The 16131-nt window shown below is 43.4% G+C and overlaps 2 protein-coding genes across 2 annotated transcripts in view; one reads left to right on the forward strand and one right to left on the reverse strand.

Moving 5' to 3' along the window:
• LOC306965438 (scaffold protein ILK) overlaps positions 1-15126 on the forward strand; it is a 32690-nt gene extending 17564 nt beyond the window's left edge. The window contains exons 2-12 of the mRNA XM_079559850.1: positions 6954-7119; positions 10589-10684; positions 10839-10935; positions 11010-11093; positions 11200-11285; positions 12359-12468; positions 12809-12936; positions 13053-13174; positions 13948-14047; positions 14295-14425; positions 14723-15126. Coding sequence (XP_079415976.1) covers positions 6954-7119; positions 10589-10684; positions 10839-10935; positions 11010-11093; positions 11200-11285; positions 12359-12468; positions 12809-12936; positions 13053-13174; positions 13948-14047; positions 14295-14425; positions 14723-14872 — 1270 coding nt within the window. The 3' untranslated portion in view covers positions 14873-15126. The remainder of the gene's footprint in view (positions 1-6953; positions 7120-10588; positions 10685-10838; positions 10936-11009; positions 11094-11199; positions 11286-12358; positions 12469-12808; positions 12937-13052; positions 13175-13947; positions 14048-14294; positions 14426-14722) is intronic.
• LOC306972935 (uncharacterized protein) lies at positions 2-6882 on the reverse strand (the record flags this gene model as incomplete). The annotated part of the gene is made up of 8 exons (XM_079569658.1): positions 2-178; positions 247-395; positions 459-630; positions 768-1016; positions 1089-1275; positions 1359-1435; positions 1503-1656; positions 6871-6882. The coding sequence occupies 8 exons, from the start codon at positions 6880-6882 to the stop codon at positions 3-5; spliced, it is 1176 nt and encodes a 391-aa protein (XP_079425784.1). The 3' UTR covers position 2.
• Positions 15127-16131: the final 1005 nt, after the last annotated feature.

A 16131-nucleotide genomic window follows, 5' to 3' on the forward strand; every position in this document is an offset into this window, starting at 1 on the left:
CCTTATGTCCTCTTGAAAAATCTGGACCTGTGCCTGCTCACAGCCTCCTGCTTGTCTGGCCTCTCATACTGGGCACAGAGTGGTTCAGGCACAGGTACTTTGTCTGTGTGCTCCTGGTATGGGAGAGGATCCTCAACCACACTTTCAAACAGCAGGGCCATTAGTTGGTCAATGTAGACTGTAAACAAAGCACAAAACATTTGTCTTTGTAAAAGCATTGGTTGTGTTGTTTTTAATGTGACATACCTGAGGTAGCTCTGGTCTTCAAGGCTCGCACGGTGTAGTCGCCACGTTTGTACTTTGGGTACACTATCGCATACCGCAGTACACCTTCAAGTGTTGTAGCATGTGACCTTGTAGCATTTTCATTGTAGTGCAGGGCAGCAATTTGCAACCTACAACATTTTTAGGTACAGATTCACACAACTTTTTTTTTTTTAAATGTATGTATGTATTACCTTGCTAACATTCCTCTGAAGGAGAAGCCTGCACTTTTGGGGGAGAACCTAATTATCAGGCTGTGGAAGGCCTCAAGGGTTGACGTGTGGTACACCGGGCTGATTTTCTCCACATCCTTCACAAAGCGTGGAGCCAACACAATGTCACTGAGCCTCTCACATGCTGCTGTGCCTACAGAGTAAATTACCATGACATAATTGTAAAGCAATTTTTGTTTCGAATGACAATGCCAACCTTACATTTTTGAAATGTACATAAAATACAATGAGTAGAGGGCCAGTATTACTGATAACAAATGCAAAACTTACTTGGTTTGAGCCACACTCTTGACCCTTCCCCAACCAGAGGCCCGTGTAGGCACCGAGGGAACAGGGCATTGTCGTGCGTGTGCACATTCTGCATGTGGTTGGCCACAGACGTCCACTTAGCGACAGCCTCCTGTCCCGAGGAGGAAGTCGAAGCTGCCCAATAGAGGTGATTTACCACGCTTTTTCTCCACTGGCCAGCGTCCTGGGTGCTCTTTCTCTTTGCGAGCTCATCAATTTTTTTCCCAATTCCTAGAGTTTAAAATACATATTTACTAAATGCAGAATAACCATAATATTACACAGCATTCCCCAAATGCATACCCTTTCCCATGTGCCATGGGTCAAAGTAGTGCCTGATTTCCTTCTTTTCCTCCCTTAAAAACTTCTGAACGCCGGTGTGTCGGTCCGTCACAATGGCCTCCACATTGACACCCCTCTCTTCCAGCATAGTCAGACTACGCACAAAGCCCTCCTTCTCCATGCGCACGCTGTTTCCAACCTCATTGCTCTAATAAGACAAAAAATAAATTAGGTGCTGAAATGCAGAGTGATCCCAAATTACATATTGAAACATTCCTTGAATTCCATTACCTGGACTAGTTGGATGTCAATGACTTTGTTATTACTGAGATTCATCATCGTGTAACTGCCATATTTGGCCGAATGTCCTACACGAATGCAAGTTGTACGTTAGCTGACTTTTACTTCTGATAAATGTTAATGAAATGTATTTACCAGGTGAATCTGCCCGCATGTCCCCACCCAGTGTAACAGAGCCGCTTTCAAGAGCCTCCCTGATGAGGTCCTCCTGCTCCAGCTTCCACTGCCAGTTGACCGTAGGGATGAGGAGCTTTGCCTGGTGCCTATAGAAGCACTGCTCTGACAGTCCCTGAATATTGAAGGCCCTCAAGAACTATAAAAGGAAAAAATAGGTTATCAACTGATAATAGATGGAAACAAAATCCAAACAAAATAATTTGTGCTGTACCTTTGAAATCTGGCTAAATGATGAGCCGGTGAACAGCACAGCAGCACAGAGCTGTAGGTTTCCAGCTGGGATGTTGTTCACCATGGGCTGACTGGACCACTGACTGGAGAACTCACAGCGAGGACACTGTTGAGTGACCCGAAGCAGTGTGCCGACTGATCGTGTCCACAGCACAGCGACCAGTGCAGACAGGACATCGCCTGAACAGCTCCAGCAGTTGGTCCTCGTGAACAATATATTTTTTGTCCTTGTGTGGAGGGACTTCAGTGGGAATGCTATATAAAATAAAGGATATTTCATCCCTCAAAAAACCAGGACGCTGTATATATTTTTTCTATTAAAAAGCTAGATTTCCTTTTTACCTTGAACAGTTCACAGTGCTGGCACTGTCATCGATGTGGAAGCTGGGGTCAGACGCAGACACCTCACACCTTCTCCTTTTTAAAGGTGTAGAGGCTGCTCTGGGACTGTCAGGGAGAGGGATTTCCATCAGGTCCTCAGTACCACAACCGACGCTTGTGTAAGCGGTCCGGGCTTGAGTAGCTGTACAAAACACAAACAAAAAAAACAAACATGTTAAAAATGGCCGTAATTATCATTTACACAAAACAGAGTGTTTTTAGAAATAAAATGACTGTATAAACAATAAAAATAGATATCACCTTTGCTTCGCCTGCTCGGCTTCACATTGGCCTGGACACTTGCATGCCTTACAATGACTGGATCAGTCTGGCAGCCAAATTCTCTGGTCACTGGCTGAAAACGTAAAAATACATATTATTTTTAAAATGTACACTACAGAAGAAGGGTAATGTGTTACATTTCCTTAGTGCATTTAATTGTTGTCTAATGCAGATTAGTGAACGTAAGCCAACATATGGATCCCAGCACCTGAGCACCCAATAACCATACGGTCCACCTGGAGTGGTCAGCCCTCTCGCCCCTCACTGACCACGATCACATATCACACGAGCGCGCGCGGAGCCACGGGCACCTGCCCGGTCAGTTTAGCCACACATTAAATGATAGCTATCCGTTAGCTTTATAGGTTAGCTTGTAGATGCACTCACGTTTTGCGCAGCTGTTGTCAAATATGAAAGCTACTGTCATCGCGAAAATGTAGACTAGTTTGGTGCTCAGTCTCAAGCACAATTACGCGCGGTCTCAGCGTAACTTTGTTGTGCAGACTGATGCATTAGCCACTCCCGCTAGCTACAAAAGGCTATAAAAGTTCACATGTCATAATATACAGCGGTGTAACTGTCAGCTCACCGTCTCATGCGGTTCATAGCTCTCTGTTTGAGCGGGGTTAGAGAGTTGCCAGGCAGCTGATGGATGCAGACTGCTGTTTCTCTGCCCAAGTCAAGTGCCTTGCCTTGCCTTGAATGAGTGCGGGGCGCACCGCTTGGAGCACACGCAGCCACAAGCCTCACCCAGTGCATAGTTTATTTACACGCCAGATCCCGCATTGTTTGAGACACTACTACAATCTATTTCAACGTGCACTATCGAAATTCTACTTACATGACATTAGTAGCAGTTTTAGGTTGTTGTTATTCTCACTCACCTCAGATTGGCGCCTGAAATCGTCCTGCTGGCGGGGCAGCAGTGTCGGTGGGCTCAGTCGTGGAAGAGCAAGGGTGGGGACTGCCTCATTCTTCAAACGAAGAACCTTACTGTAGCCCAGCTCAAACTCCAAGGAGTTGGCGAAGGAATAGCAAGTAAAATGTTGGTTGCAAACTCCAGCACGAGGCGGGAGTTCGCAGTTTTCCCCCAGGCCAATTGCGCGCAGCCACTGGCGCCTAATTTCTAAGTCCTGAGGAAAGTTATGTAAACCTACAGAACTATGACAACCTACAACACTACACTTTCTCCCCATCCTAACAAACAAGACTACAACACTACACCTAATATTACACAATACAGAACACTAAATACAGCTAACCTAGCTAATTCTTATGCTAAATGCTACTAATCTCTCACTAAGACTAAACTACAACTAAATCTAATAACTATCTAAACTACGACAAGCTAATAAATCTAACTAAAAGCTATGCTAATAAATCTAACTAAAAGCTATGTAATAAATCTAACTAAAAGCTACGCTAATAAATCGCAAACCTGAAAATCGATATAAAGACACTCGCTATTCCAAACTCCAACTCGCTACGGGGGCGTGTGCGGAGTGGGCTGATTTTATACTCCACAGAAGAGAGGCCGCTGACGTCGGCGCCCTCCTGCTGACGTAAGCGCCCCGCTCAGAGCTAATCACGAAGGAAACCAACAGTAAAGCATGTAATGCACTCGATAAGGTGCAGATGGCGCCACACAGACGGTTTTGGACACAAAGACAGGATTTCAACAAATATGCACTAAATTGTTAAAATAGTGACAGATACATGTAGACAACACTATAAGATACCCATTTATACAACTTAGCTAGACAAAAAAGTTGATTTTGGGGTTAGTTGTTCTTTAAGGTAGTGCAGACGAACAATACAAAAACAGTAGACAAGTCCACTGACGTGTAATAATAATAATAATCATAAAACAAATTCTATACAACAACAACAAAAAAAGGGCACAAGTGCTACCTTAAACATTTACATGTGTGTGCGTGTGTGTGTGTGTGTGTGTGTGTGTGCGCATGTGTGTGCGTGCCTGTATGAAATGCTAAGTGCGACTTGGATATGTTTATAGGGGAAACACAAGAGAAGGAGAGTTTGGCAACATAGAAAGGAGCAAAAAACAAAAAAGAAAAACAAAAAGATACTAATAATAATATTAATAGTAATAGTCATACAACTAAAATATAGAATAGTAAAATCAATCAAATAGAAGACATTTCTTTCCAATTATACAATGCTTATAATTTTATTTTATTTATTTATTAATCATTTTTACTTATAAGTTCAATACCCTTTTGAAGTGGATGTAAGACCAGGGGCTTAAACTCTGCTGCTGCCCGACCCTGGGGAGGCAACTCGCAGAGCAAGGACTACTCCATCACCTCAGAGCAACCCACTGACCAGATGAGGAGAGGGTCTGCTCACTTGATCAAGCAGTGTTTTTACCTGGCTAATATCCACCTCTACATTTGTCGTTAATTTTCTTTTTAGTATTATTATTATTATGGGGGTATAGTTAGAGATCCATAGGGCATGGCAGATGCAAAGAGAGAGCCTCCAAACAGCAGTTATTTTTCAGGCAAGAGCCCCTTCCAAGCGTCCGGTGTGGAAGGTTCGTTCCAAATAATATCCTGTGTGGCCATTGTTCACAAAGTGATAAACAGTAGCTCCTTTCCAACAATAAAAATTAAAATGCACTGATCGTAGTTTCAATACAGTTGAGACAAGCGCAGTGTTGTTGTGATGCCACAGACAGCGTGTGGAGGGGGCGTGTCGGAAAGGGTCAGAGGTTCTTAAAGAGACAGGGGCCTATTTCAAGTCATTTGCTACCGCCATTTTGAAAAAGCAATTTTATACAAGGCAGTTATTCTAATTTACTGCATTTACAGACCAACAGAAGGTTTGGTCATCATTGTAGTGTGCTATAGACTGGTGCTATGTGGCTGAAAAAAGCATAATACCCCCTCTTTAAGTTTGCCAATATCAACATTAAAACAATAACGACGCAGATTAGAATTCCAATCCAAAAGTGTTGATTGCACCTGTTTTCTTCTCCAAATCTTGATCGTGCTGCAAATATCTTTCAACATTGCAAATAGGCAACTTTCCACTGTGTATCCGATATAATGCAAAGTTGTGCTTTCCTTACATGTAAATGATGTGAGACTAAATGCATTCGCTCTAAGTAGGCCTGCTGGGAGCTCTGGTCTCGTAAACTCAACCTAATCATTGGAAATGCCTGGGCTTTTGAAGGGAGAGGAAATTGCACCTAAGTGGCTGTGGTGTGCCGTTTGACTGAAGGCCTGTGTGGGAGCACACAGGGGGACTACGGGGCTGTGGGGAGGGCAGGATGTGTGGTTACAGACAGGCCAATTGATGGTGCGGGGCGCCAAGGTCAGATTCCATCAGATTCATAATGCACCCTCTGTCGGACCGCTCGTAATGTCCGAGTGTCGCTGTATGAACCAGAGGATTGTGCAATGGGAAGGCCAAATGAAAAATGTATGACAATCAGAAGAATTATCTGCAGAAGGTTAGAGAAGCACAAGGGGGTTGATATGTGCAGAAAGAGGGATTTTTCGTACTGATAGCACATGAAAAAGCAGCCGGGGACAACCAAATAACCCAAACAACTCCTGTGTTACACATGTGTCAACGGGCATTGGCTGGCCCAAACTCCAACATGCTTTTTACAGCACTCCAGCTCTTAATAAACGATAATAAACGCATCATTTATGGTCAATTTTGGAGCTTGAACCCTGGATGGACGTCAGTGATGTGAAATGGAAAGGATTGTACAGTTGTGCTCAGTTTGGGTTTATTTTTTATCTTGATCTTAGCCTCGTGGTACTTGGATTGGTCAATTGTAATGAGGAAATGAGTCTCCCAAGGACCTGGACACTGGAGATGAGGAGAGGGAGAGGCTGATCAGGCGAATGGTTGTACGGAGGGGAGGATGTTTCAACATGTAGCTGTGTTCCCAAGCTCACAGCACCTGGGGTTCCCACACGGTCTCAGATCCTCGTGCTAACCTGGTCAGCTCAGCTTCAAGGCAGTGTGACTGCCTCAAGTAATATTAGTGGGCAAGGAATGAAAGGATTTTAGTCTTTGGCTTTTACTTTGTCTAACTATGTCTTAGTCAGCGTGGACATTCTGCTGACCTGTGGACAGATATGAGACACAATGGCTTTATGTGGGAGAGCAGCTGTGTCAGACTGCAGTGACTGTACAGGAAGGAAGAGACACTGGCGGTTGATATTCTTTCTCACTACGTTTCAGACCAGATTAGAAGTCGTTTAATTCTTAGTCTGTCCACTTACATTGTTGATAATCAATCCTGCAGGCGGTGTCCCCAGAAATTAAATTAACAACCATGAAAGTAATTAAGGAAAAGATGATAAAAAGACAAGCTTAGGGGTTCATTTACCAAGTGTTTGCTCGGCCACTTGGGGGAAATGTTTTGCCAAAGAGACATCAGTGCACAGACATTCTTGTCCATTGCGACCGCAGGTGTCAAAGGTATTCTGCTTCCCTGTGTGTAATGATGTTCTACTGCTGTTGTTTCCGCAGAGACGACCACGGCTTCAGCCCGCTGCACTGGGCCTGCCGCGAGGGCCGCTCCAGCGTGGTGGACATGCTCATCATGAGAGGAGCACGCATCAACGTCATGAACCGAGGAGACGACACACCCCTGCACCTCGCCGCCAGCCACGGGCACCGGGACATAGTGGGAAAGGTACAGCATACTAGCAGGCAGTGTTTTTTTTTTTTTTATTGGCTCTAAAATGCCCTCCACTACATTGATTGTCTTGATAATAGCTGGTTATGGTTAGGAACACTTGTTGACTGTGTGAATGTGGCGATGAGTGGTGTTGTCTCTGTATGTTTTAATTGCCACAATCTTTCCTCTTCATGGTCTTTCTAAGGAGTGGGCTCCTCTACATTCTACCAACACATCAGAGCTCATTTGGAGCTGCCTCGGTTGAATCATAAAGGATTAGCTGGAAATTAAATTAAACATTGAATGTGTCAAGCAGGTCCAGTTTATCCCCACAATTTAAATGTGATTGATTTTAAAGCTCAAATCGTACCACAACCGCTTGTTGAGATCTAATAACTTTACTTACTGTCATATTGACATTGACCGTTAATGTATGGTTAATGTAAACAAATGTCAAACTCCAAAAGAAGAAGAGTAACCTGTCGTATTATGTATTATGTTTCTCACGTTGTGCTGTCAGCTGATGGAACAGGAATGACCTGCAGGACGTACTGCACCAAATACAGCATCTAAAACATGAAAATAGCTTGCCTAAATGCCTAAAGTGAAGAAGTGTGTGTGTGTGTGTGTGTGTGTGTGTGTGTGTGTGTGAGCCATCCATCCATCTTCTTCCACTTGTCCATTGCCGGGTCGTGGGGGCAGCTGTTGGAGCTGCCCAAATCACATTGCACCAGCCCCTTATGGCTCCTCCTGCAGGTGGTGGGTCCACGGGAGGACAGCCTCATGATTAAAACGGGCCTGTTGGTCTCTCATAAGGGGCTTCTGAACCGCTCTTTGTCTGAACCGTCACCTAGGACCTGTTTGCCATGGGAGATCCTACCAGGGACACGAAGCCCCCGACAACAGAGCTCCCAGGATCATGCGGGTGCTCAAACCCCTCCACCACGTTAAGGTGGCGGCTCCAGGAGGGGGTGTGTGTGAGCATCATGTAAAATAGTCTTTTTTGCAGTTTCTTTTTTAAGAAACTTCTGTTTGTATATAATAACAATCATGCATTTTATTTGTTAAGTGCGACATTCAAAATCAGAAACCGTGCTATTCGAATGCTAAAACCTATGTGGTGCTGACCATACCAAAACTGAAGTTTGGCCCGTGTGCCAGTGTTTAGAACAATAAGTGGTTTTGTTGAAGCTTTCTAATGATCTCATCTGTGTGTCCCTGTGGGTCCAGCAGTCCTGCCTGTTCTTGCTGATCAGATAAGTCCACGCAGAGATCTCTTCTGCGCAGAGCCCAGAGTACGACAGCAGAGCTTTTACGCCCACAGACCAGTAAAGCCACTCTTTATCAGCTCAAAGTAGCACTGTATTTTCTGCTATTGATCGGGCGAAAAGACCTCCAGGTCGTGCTGCTATATTTACTCTTTTTCTGTAGAGTCAATTTATCAAACGATTACAAGCCTGAAAACGTCGCTACTGTAATGTGTAATCGGTAGTAAAGAGGTTGGTGGAATAGTTTTTGTCATTGATTGCCCTGAGTGCATTTTTGACCACAGCACTCAATACTTACAACATTATTAACAAAAGATGTATTCCTGGCATGTTTCGCCCTGGAAAAGCTACTGATTATGGGATGCCTAGTAACAAATGACACTTTATCACATTTTATCCACACATTTGTGATCTCATCCTGTCACACAAGAGCATTTTACTGTATATAATGGAAGTAGGTCAGGGTTACTTACCTTGGGATATGTTTCATAGGGCTGACACTTACAGTGTGGATATGTTACACAACTTTAGCATTGTTTTTTTACACAAACAATGGATGAGGAAAGAAGAGACAACCACAAAGTTTAGACAGTTGTGGACGAGTTTAAAGCACATCTTACAACTGTCAGGGAAAACAAGCTAGGCTTAACTTTAATTGTAATGCTAACAACAACTAGCCTGCTACTTCAAATTGATTCAAATGCGTTCTAATTAAATCGGAGCGACAGTTTTTGTAGAGTGCGTGAGTCTGAGGGGGGTCGCATCTGTAGGAGCGACTGAAAAGGTGCTGTAGTTTGTGAAATGGGTTTTGTCCCACTCCCGCCTCAGCAGCACCATCGGAGACCGAGGAAGAGAGAGAGGTGGGAGTGGGAGCCGGGTGCTACTTGGGCTGTCAGCACTGGATAAAGGCACGCACTGCTCGCACCAAAGTCTAGTCCCGCAGATTCCGACAAACGATTTTGACAGGAACCGACACAACGCATCAGTTTAACATGAACGGTGGACATGTCGGGGTGGAAGAAAAATGATTTATTTATTTTTAATGACCTGTATTATACACAATAATACATGCCATTATCGTGTATAATGTACATTATGTGCAGCACTTTGGGCACCCAGTGTTGTTGTTTATGTGCTATACAAATAAAGTTGACATTGACATTTTCTGCCACTGATATTGATATTGACATTGATATTTTATATAACATGCACAATACAATGTTCCATGATATGGACCTAATAATACATTAGGTAGTCTTACCTCATCCTAAATTGAACATACAGTATAAATAATGTACTATACCTACTACACATACATCTGGTTTGGCCACTGTCATTGTTTTGTCCATTTCAAAAATAGCTTGTATAATAATCATCCACATGGCTGTTCAAGTTTCTGTGCTCCTCCCACTGAGGCGCCCTCAGCTCACACTGCTCGGGCCCTGGTCTACGCCCAGCCCTGACTTATTCTGAGTAATATCATTCATTTAAACCCTCCTGCTCCAGCAGAAGAGGAAGGAAGGACGTTTTGAGATTGAGCATTGAAACTGTATTTTCAGCACATATTGGCTTAGTAAGGCAAATATTGAATAAAATAAAATAAATTATTATTATTTTTGACAAACCTGTGCTTGTAAGAAGGGCAAAGGGGCAGGTGCTTTTGCACCACCAGGGCTCTATCTGTGCACGTCCCTGAACACAAGAGAGCAGCCATCGGATATATCAGTGGTTCGTTTTTACTTGAAGTTGAAGCCCCCTGTGCATGTGATGCTAGTCAGGCCGAATCATCAGCTGTTGCCAACCATTCACCAAAACATCCGGCCAAAATCGCAGAAGTAAACCACAACAGCGATCACTCTTATGTCTGTGCAACCAAATGAAAAAAATAGGTCACATGAATGTGAGCAGTAGACAAGTCTAGAGTGCAGTAAATGCACAGATGTCTGCTCACAAAACACTTTTCATTCCTGTGCTCTGAAAAAGTCAGGTACGAGGCGTCTGCATTTGGAATAGAGGTTCCTCCTGAGCCCTGTCAGTATTTTTGAGCGTACCCCGGTGCCATGGAGCTGCCGGTGCCTGCTCAGCTGCTCTTTAATATTAGGCATGTCTGAATGACTCTGGTATGTGTCCACAGGCTGATACACAGGGCCCAAACATGATATGACCAGTCTGCATATTCTAATATCACTCCATTGTCTCTCCTCCCCCTGCCGCAGCTCATCCAGTGCAAAGCAGACACCAACGCTGCCAACGAGCACGGCAACACGCCGCTGCACTACGCCTGCTTCTGGGGACAGGACCAGGTGGCTGAGGTGAGAGCGCCTCCTGGTGGAACACGCAGGGCTGAATATCTTGTTCTCTGCAGAGGACAGCCTTCTATTACACAATGATGGCATCAAATAATTATATCATTTAGACCTGGATGCATTGTGTAGCTGTAGCTGTGATATTGTTTGTCCTCCCCAGGACCTTGTGACGAACGGGGCCCAGGTGAGCATCTGTAACAAATATGGGGAAACTCCAATGGACAAGGCCAAGCCGCACCTGCGCGAGCTCCTCGGAGGTACCACTCACGTTGTTCCAGCTGGACTCGCACTTCCTCATTCTCATTCTGTCTCACTTTTCCCATTCCACCAGAAAAAGCAGAGAAACTTGGTCAAAACATGGCGAAAATTCCCTTCAAAGACACGTTCTGGAAGGGCACGACCAGGACTCGACCCCGTGAGTCACCTCTCCCCTCTCATTCACTTTACTCTGAAAGTCAGAAGGACAATCGCTCCATTCTGCTCCTGTTAGTGCTCCCACTAATGTTATTGTGTTCTCCCAGGCAATGGCACGCTAAATAAACAAGCCGGCGTGGACTACAAGCAGCTCTCACTAGTGGCTAAACTCAACGAAAACCAATCTGGAGAGGTATTTAAGAACAGGTTTCATTCTAGCTTTTAAAGTTATCTTTTTAAAGTAACCAGTACACTCACTACAGTTTTGAGCCGTTTTACATCATTAAAATTAGTTTCAGCTGTTAGACGGATGTGTGGAGAAGTTGATGAAGCAGGAAGTCACTGCTGCTGCTGCTGCTGGTGTCGGGAGAGAGTATCCCATGGGACCCCCCAATAATAAAAATGCAGTCTGTTCAAAAGAATGAGTTAAAAAAATTAAAAATGACAGCTTAAACTTACATATGAAATCACAAACCACTGACTTCAGGATGAATGCTGATTTTAAGTTGTACACTTTAGCAAATAGACGTACATTTCTTTTCAAGCTTTGGGGGCTCTCTGTTAAACCTCTGTGGTCCCTGACCCCACTTTGAGAACCACTGGTTTAAATGATATAAATAAATTGATGCACAAAATGGAAGAGTCTGGGGTTTGTTGGGAGAACTAATTGTGATAAGATTTGCAATATGTTTTGAAATATTCATTCTGTCAAGTTTTTTCTAGAGCACATTTAAATCAGCATTGCTGCCCAAAGTGCTGTACACAAAAATACATGTACAGTGGGGAAAAAAAGTATTTGGTCAGTTTCACATAGACATTGTATTGGATTTTGGCCAAATACTTTTTTTCCCCACTGTATATAAAATTTAATATAAATGTAAAGTATTCGAAAATAAACATGCAAAAACAAACAACACAAACAGGTCCCAACAACAATGTCTTGCTCAGTTTTGGTTAAAAGCCATTAATTTCACATGTCTTAGTTTGATGTTTTTCAGAGGACATTATATTACCTAAATAACTACAATCAACTTATGATTCTAATCCAGTTGCGAATGATGGTGCTGTAAGCTGTAAAAACATATTTGGTATGTTTTTTATGTTGAAATGAATTTCATCCTTGTGTTTGAAAAAATGCATAGCTTTAGGGCAGTCTTTTCTTGTTATTAATGCAAAACTTTGGTATCACACAGTATTGACCCATACTGAACTCCAAACAGGCCTAACCTTTCTTTCTTTCTTTTTTTTCCTTCTCTGAATGCGTAGCTGTGGCAAGGCCGCTGGCAGGGGAATGAAATTGTAGTTAAAGTTTTTAAGGTCCGGGACTGGACAACAAGAAAGAGCAGAGACTTTAACGAGGAATATCCTAAACTCAGGTAACTGATATTCATCCAATCCAGCTTTATTTATAATGCCCTTTAAAAACAACAGGCTTGACCAAAGTGCAGCACCCACATCGTAAAATGAATAAAATCATAAACTCAGTACAATATATTGAACCATATACAGCGCGAAACCAACAGAAGACAATCAATCGATGCTAAAATTTCATCAAAAGTTAAAAGCTGAAGAGAATGTATTCCAATATAAATGATGTATTGTTGTATGGTTGCGTCCTTGTCGAACCAAAACCCACTCTGTTTTTGTGTCACATCTCTCCACAAACGTCATCTCCTCTGTGTGTGCCTTCCGTCTGCCCTTTCCCTCCCCTTCCAGGATATTCTCCCATCCCAACGTGCTGCCCATGCTGGGGGCCTGTCAGTCTCCCCCCGCCCCTCACCCCATCATCATCACACACTGGATGCCCTACGGCTCCCTGTACAACGTGCTGCACGAGGGCACCAGTGAGTATCTCCGCGCGGGACGTCTGCACTCGTGATGCTGGCACAGAGATGACTCCTGTCACTGATAAAGCGCCTCACCCTCAGCTGCCCCTAAAGCCTCTGCTCCTCTTTTTTAGACTTCGTGGTGGACCAAACGCAGGCGGTCAAGTTTGCTCTGGACATCGCGTGTGGAATGGCCTTCTTGCACACACTGGAACCCATGATCCCCCGCCACTATCTCAACAGCAAGAGTGTTATGGTGAGGATAAAATATTGGAAATCAATTTGGTATTCTGAAAAGTTTAAAGCCAGTAGACGGAGTTGTTTAATAATGTTAAAATTATGTATTTTCCACCCTCCAAATTCTTCAGCAATGTCCTAATGTATTGAATGAGCCCCAACATATTCACCACCTGCACTGTCACTCAAAAAGTTGGTATTTGGGGCGACATACCAACTTTCTCCACCGCCATGCACAAGCTTTTAAAGGTTAACCGTTTTTTTGGACGTGCCGTATCTCATTTGAAAGCTCAGAACGTTCAAATGGAAGTAGGGACCAGCACTGATTTAGACTGAGGACAGATTTGGGAAGTGCTCATTTGGATCATTTATCATATATTTATTTATTATTTAATGATAAGTCGTTTTGGCCACAGGCTCTGGCAATTCAAAGCATGGGTTTTTGCCTCACTAACAAAAATAAAGTATTGTAAACATAAATAACTTCTAATACGGTCATAGAAGAGCTGAACCGTTTTACAGAGTTTCAAAAGTTAACTGCTTGTGGAACTGGCTCACTGTAACTGGAGAAGATTTAAGAATTTTATGCAAGGAAAACTAGATTTACTTCCAAAATTCATCTAATGCACAGCTCTGATACATATTTTAAGGGCGGTATATCATAGGATAGATCAGAAAAAAACTTAGTATATGATTAAAATTTGGATTTATTGAAGTAAGCTTTATGTCATCTCAGTTTTCTTGCTTCTATCTCTTGATCTCTTATGTTTTCACTCTACTGTGCTTTGACAGATCGATGAAGACATGACAGCCAGGATCAGTATGTCAGATGTCAAGTTCTCCTTCCAGTGCCCAGGCCGGATGTACTCTCCTGCCTGGGTGGCCCCTGAGGGTAAGCTCCTTTTCACAGGCACCTGGAACCACGCACTGACTGATACAGTCTGCCTGCATGGTCTTCAGGCATTTGTTTGAATCATTTAAACAAGAAAAGAAGTCTGTGGGTGTGAAGAGTCACACACCTGAACATAGCAGTAGGAGTAAGACAGTCATTTGAAACAGTGATGGGCAGTGGTGGGTGAATACCACACAAAAAAAATTGATTAGGCAATAAAAAAGGTCCATTTTGCTCGTCCTTTTAGCCCTCCAGAAGAAACCGGAGGAGATCAACCGACGCTCTTCCGACATGTGGAGCTTTGCCATCCTGCTGTGGGAGTTGGTGACCCGCGAGGTGCCCTTCGCTGACCTGTCCAACATGGAGATAGGAATGAAGGTTTGGACTCAATGTATAAATTCCTGCAACATCACTAAAGTATTCATCTGACTGAGATCACATTGAACTTATAAATGTGTGAAAGTTCAGTTTCAGTTAAACATTTACTAAGTTTGTTCAATTTTAGTCTTGCTTTTGTCATGATGTAGTCATTCTTTAAGTCTTTTGACACAAATTGCTGAAAAACAGGTTACTTACGATGTGTTAAGTTAGAATGTGACATCGTGTTGAAATGGTTTAATGAAATATCGATATATCAATATTGTCACATTTATACGGTCATATTCTCTCACTCAGATTGCTCTGGAAGGCTTGAGGCCCACCATCCCGCCGGGCATCTCCCCACACATCTGCAAACTCATGAAGATCTGCATGAACGAGGACCCAGCCAAGCGGCCCAAGTTCGACATGATTGTGCCCATCCTGGAGAAGATGCAGGACAAATGAGCATCTGTCTGTGCTCTCTGAACAGTTACTGGAACGCTGGGCCCGGACTCACTGTGACGGTGGAGTGTGGTGCTTCTAACCAGTATTGCCTTAAACTCTCCCGCTGCATTCAGTGCCACTGTAGCTTCAACTCCTGAGTCAATCCAGGGGCAGTCGCCTGATTTATACACTTTCTTTCAACGTACTGAGTGAAAATGCACTGCCTGGTCGAAAAAGATATCACATAGATTTGACATGAAAAACAGACTTTTTGATCTTGCTCTGCCCGATCCCGTCAGATCTCGAAGCTAAGCAGGAAGGGCCTGGCTGGTACTTGGATGTCAGACTGTTTGGAAACTCCAGGAAGCCTGGGTGAATGTAGTGTGTGAGTGAGTGGTCAGGGGTGGTGGCGGGAGGGGTAGACAGCGCAGACTGGTCGCCTCGCGTCGTCAGTCTACCCCAGGGCAGCTGTGGCTACAATAGTTGCTTACCACCAAGTATGGAGTGAATGAATAATACAATGTTAAGCGTCTTTGAGTGTCCAGAAAAGTACTCTATAAAAATGCATTTTTGCATTATTAACGTTCCCTTGCCCAAAATATATATGTATTTTGCTTCATTCAGTGTTTTGCGTAATCCTGTTCACTTTGGTTGCTTCTTATTTTACGAATGAAGTGTTTTTACAGGTTTATATTATGTCATAGAACCCACACTATCCACCACGTTTCAAATCCATAATCCTCTAGACCCTTCTTGAACAGTGTGTACATCGGGGCACTATGAACTGAAAGGTTGTTTTCACTGTCATTCCCGACACTGCTGCCTGCAGAGGGAGCTCCGGGCAAATCCTGACCCGCCCTGTGTCTCAGTATCAGTGTCAACTGTTAGCCACGGCTCCTGATTCTTGACGTGCATGACTGCAAGAAGGAGCTTAATACCAAAACCAACAAATCAGTAAAAAAAAAAACATGGTAAATACATGTGTTATATTATGCAAAATTGTAATCTTTCCTGCATATCAAGTCTCCCATCCTCCAAACTCGAACACCATCAAGGTATATTTTTTTTGGACGGGCAGTGTATTTTCTAAACTCTTTAAGAACTTGGCCTGAAAACCTGTGTCAAAGACTTTCATCGCCTTGTTTAGTTGGAAACTATGTTCAATGCCTTTTTAATACACACCACTTCTTGGCCAGCATGTGGACTGTTTGAAAACCCAGTGTAGATTTGGAAGTATGAGACTCAAATCTAGTGGGAGAACACATCAATTAGGCATGGTT

The sequence above is a fragment of the Gobius niger genome (assembly GCF_951799975.1).
Source record: "Gobius niger genome assembly, chromosome: 1".
Lineage (NCBI taxonomy): Eukaryota > Metazoa > Chordata > Actinopteri > Gobiiformes > Gobiidae > Gobius > Gobius niger.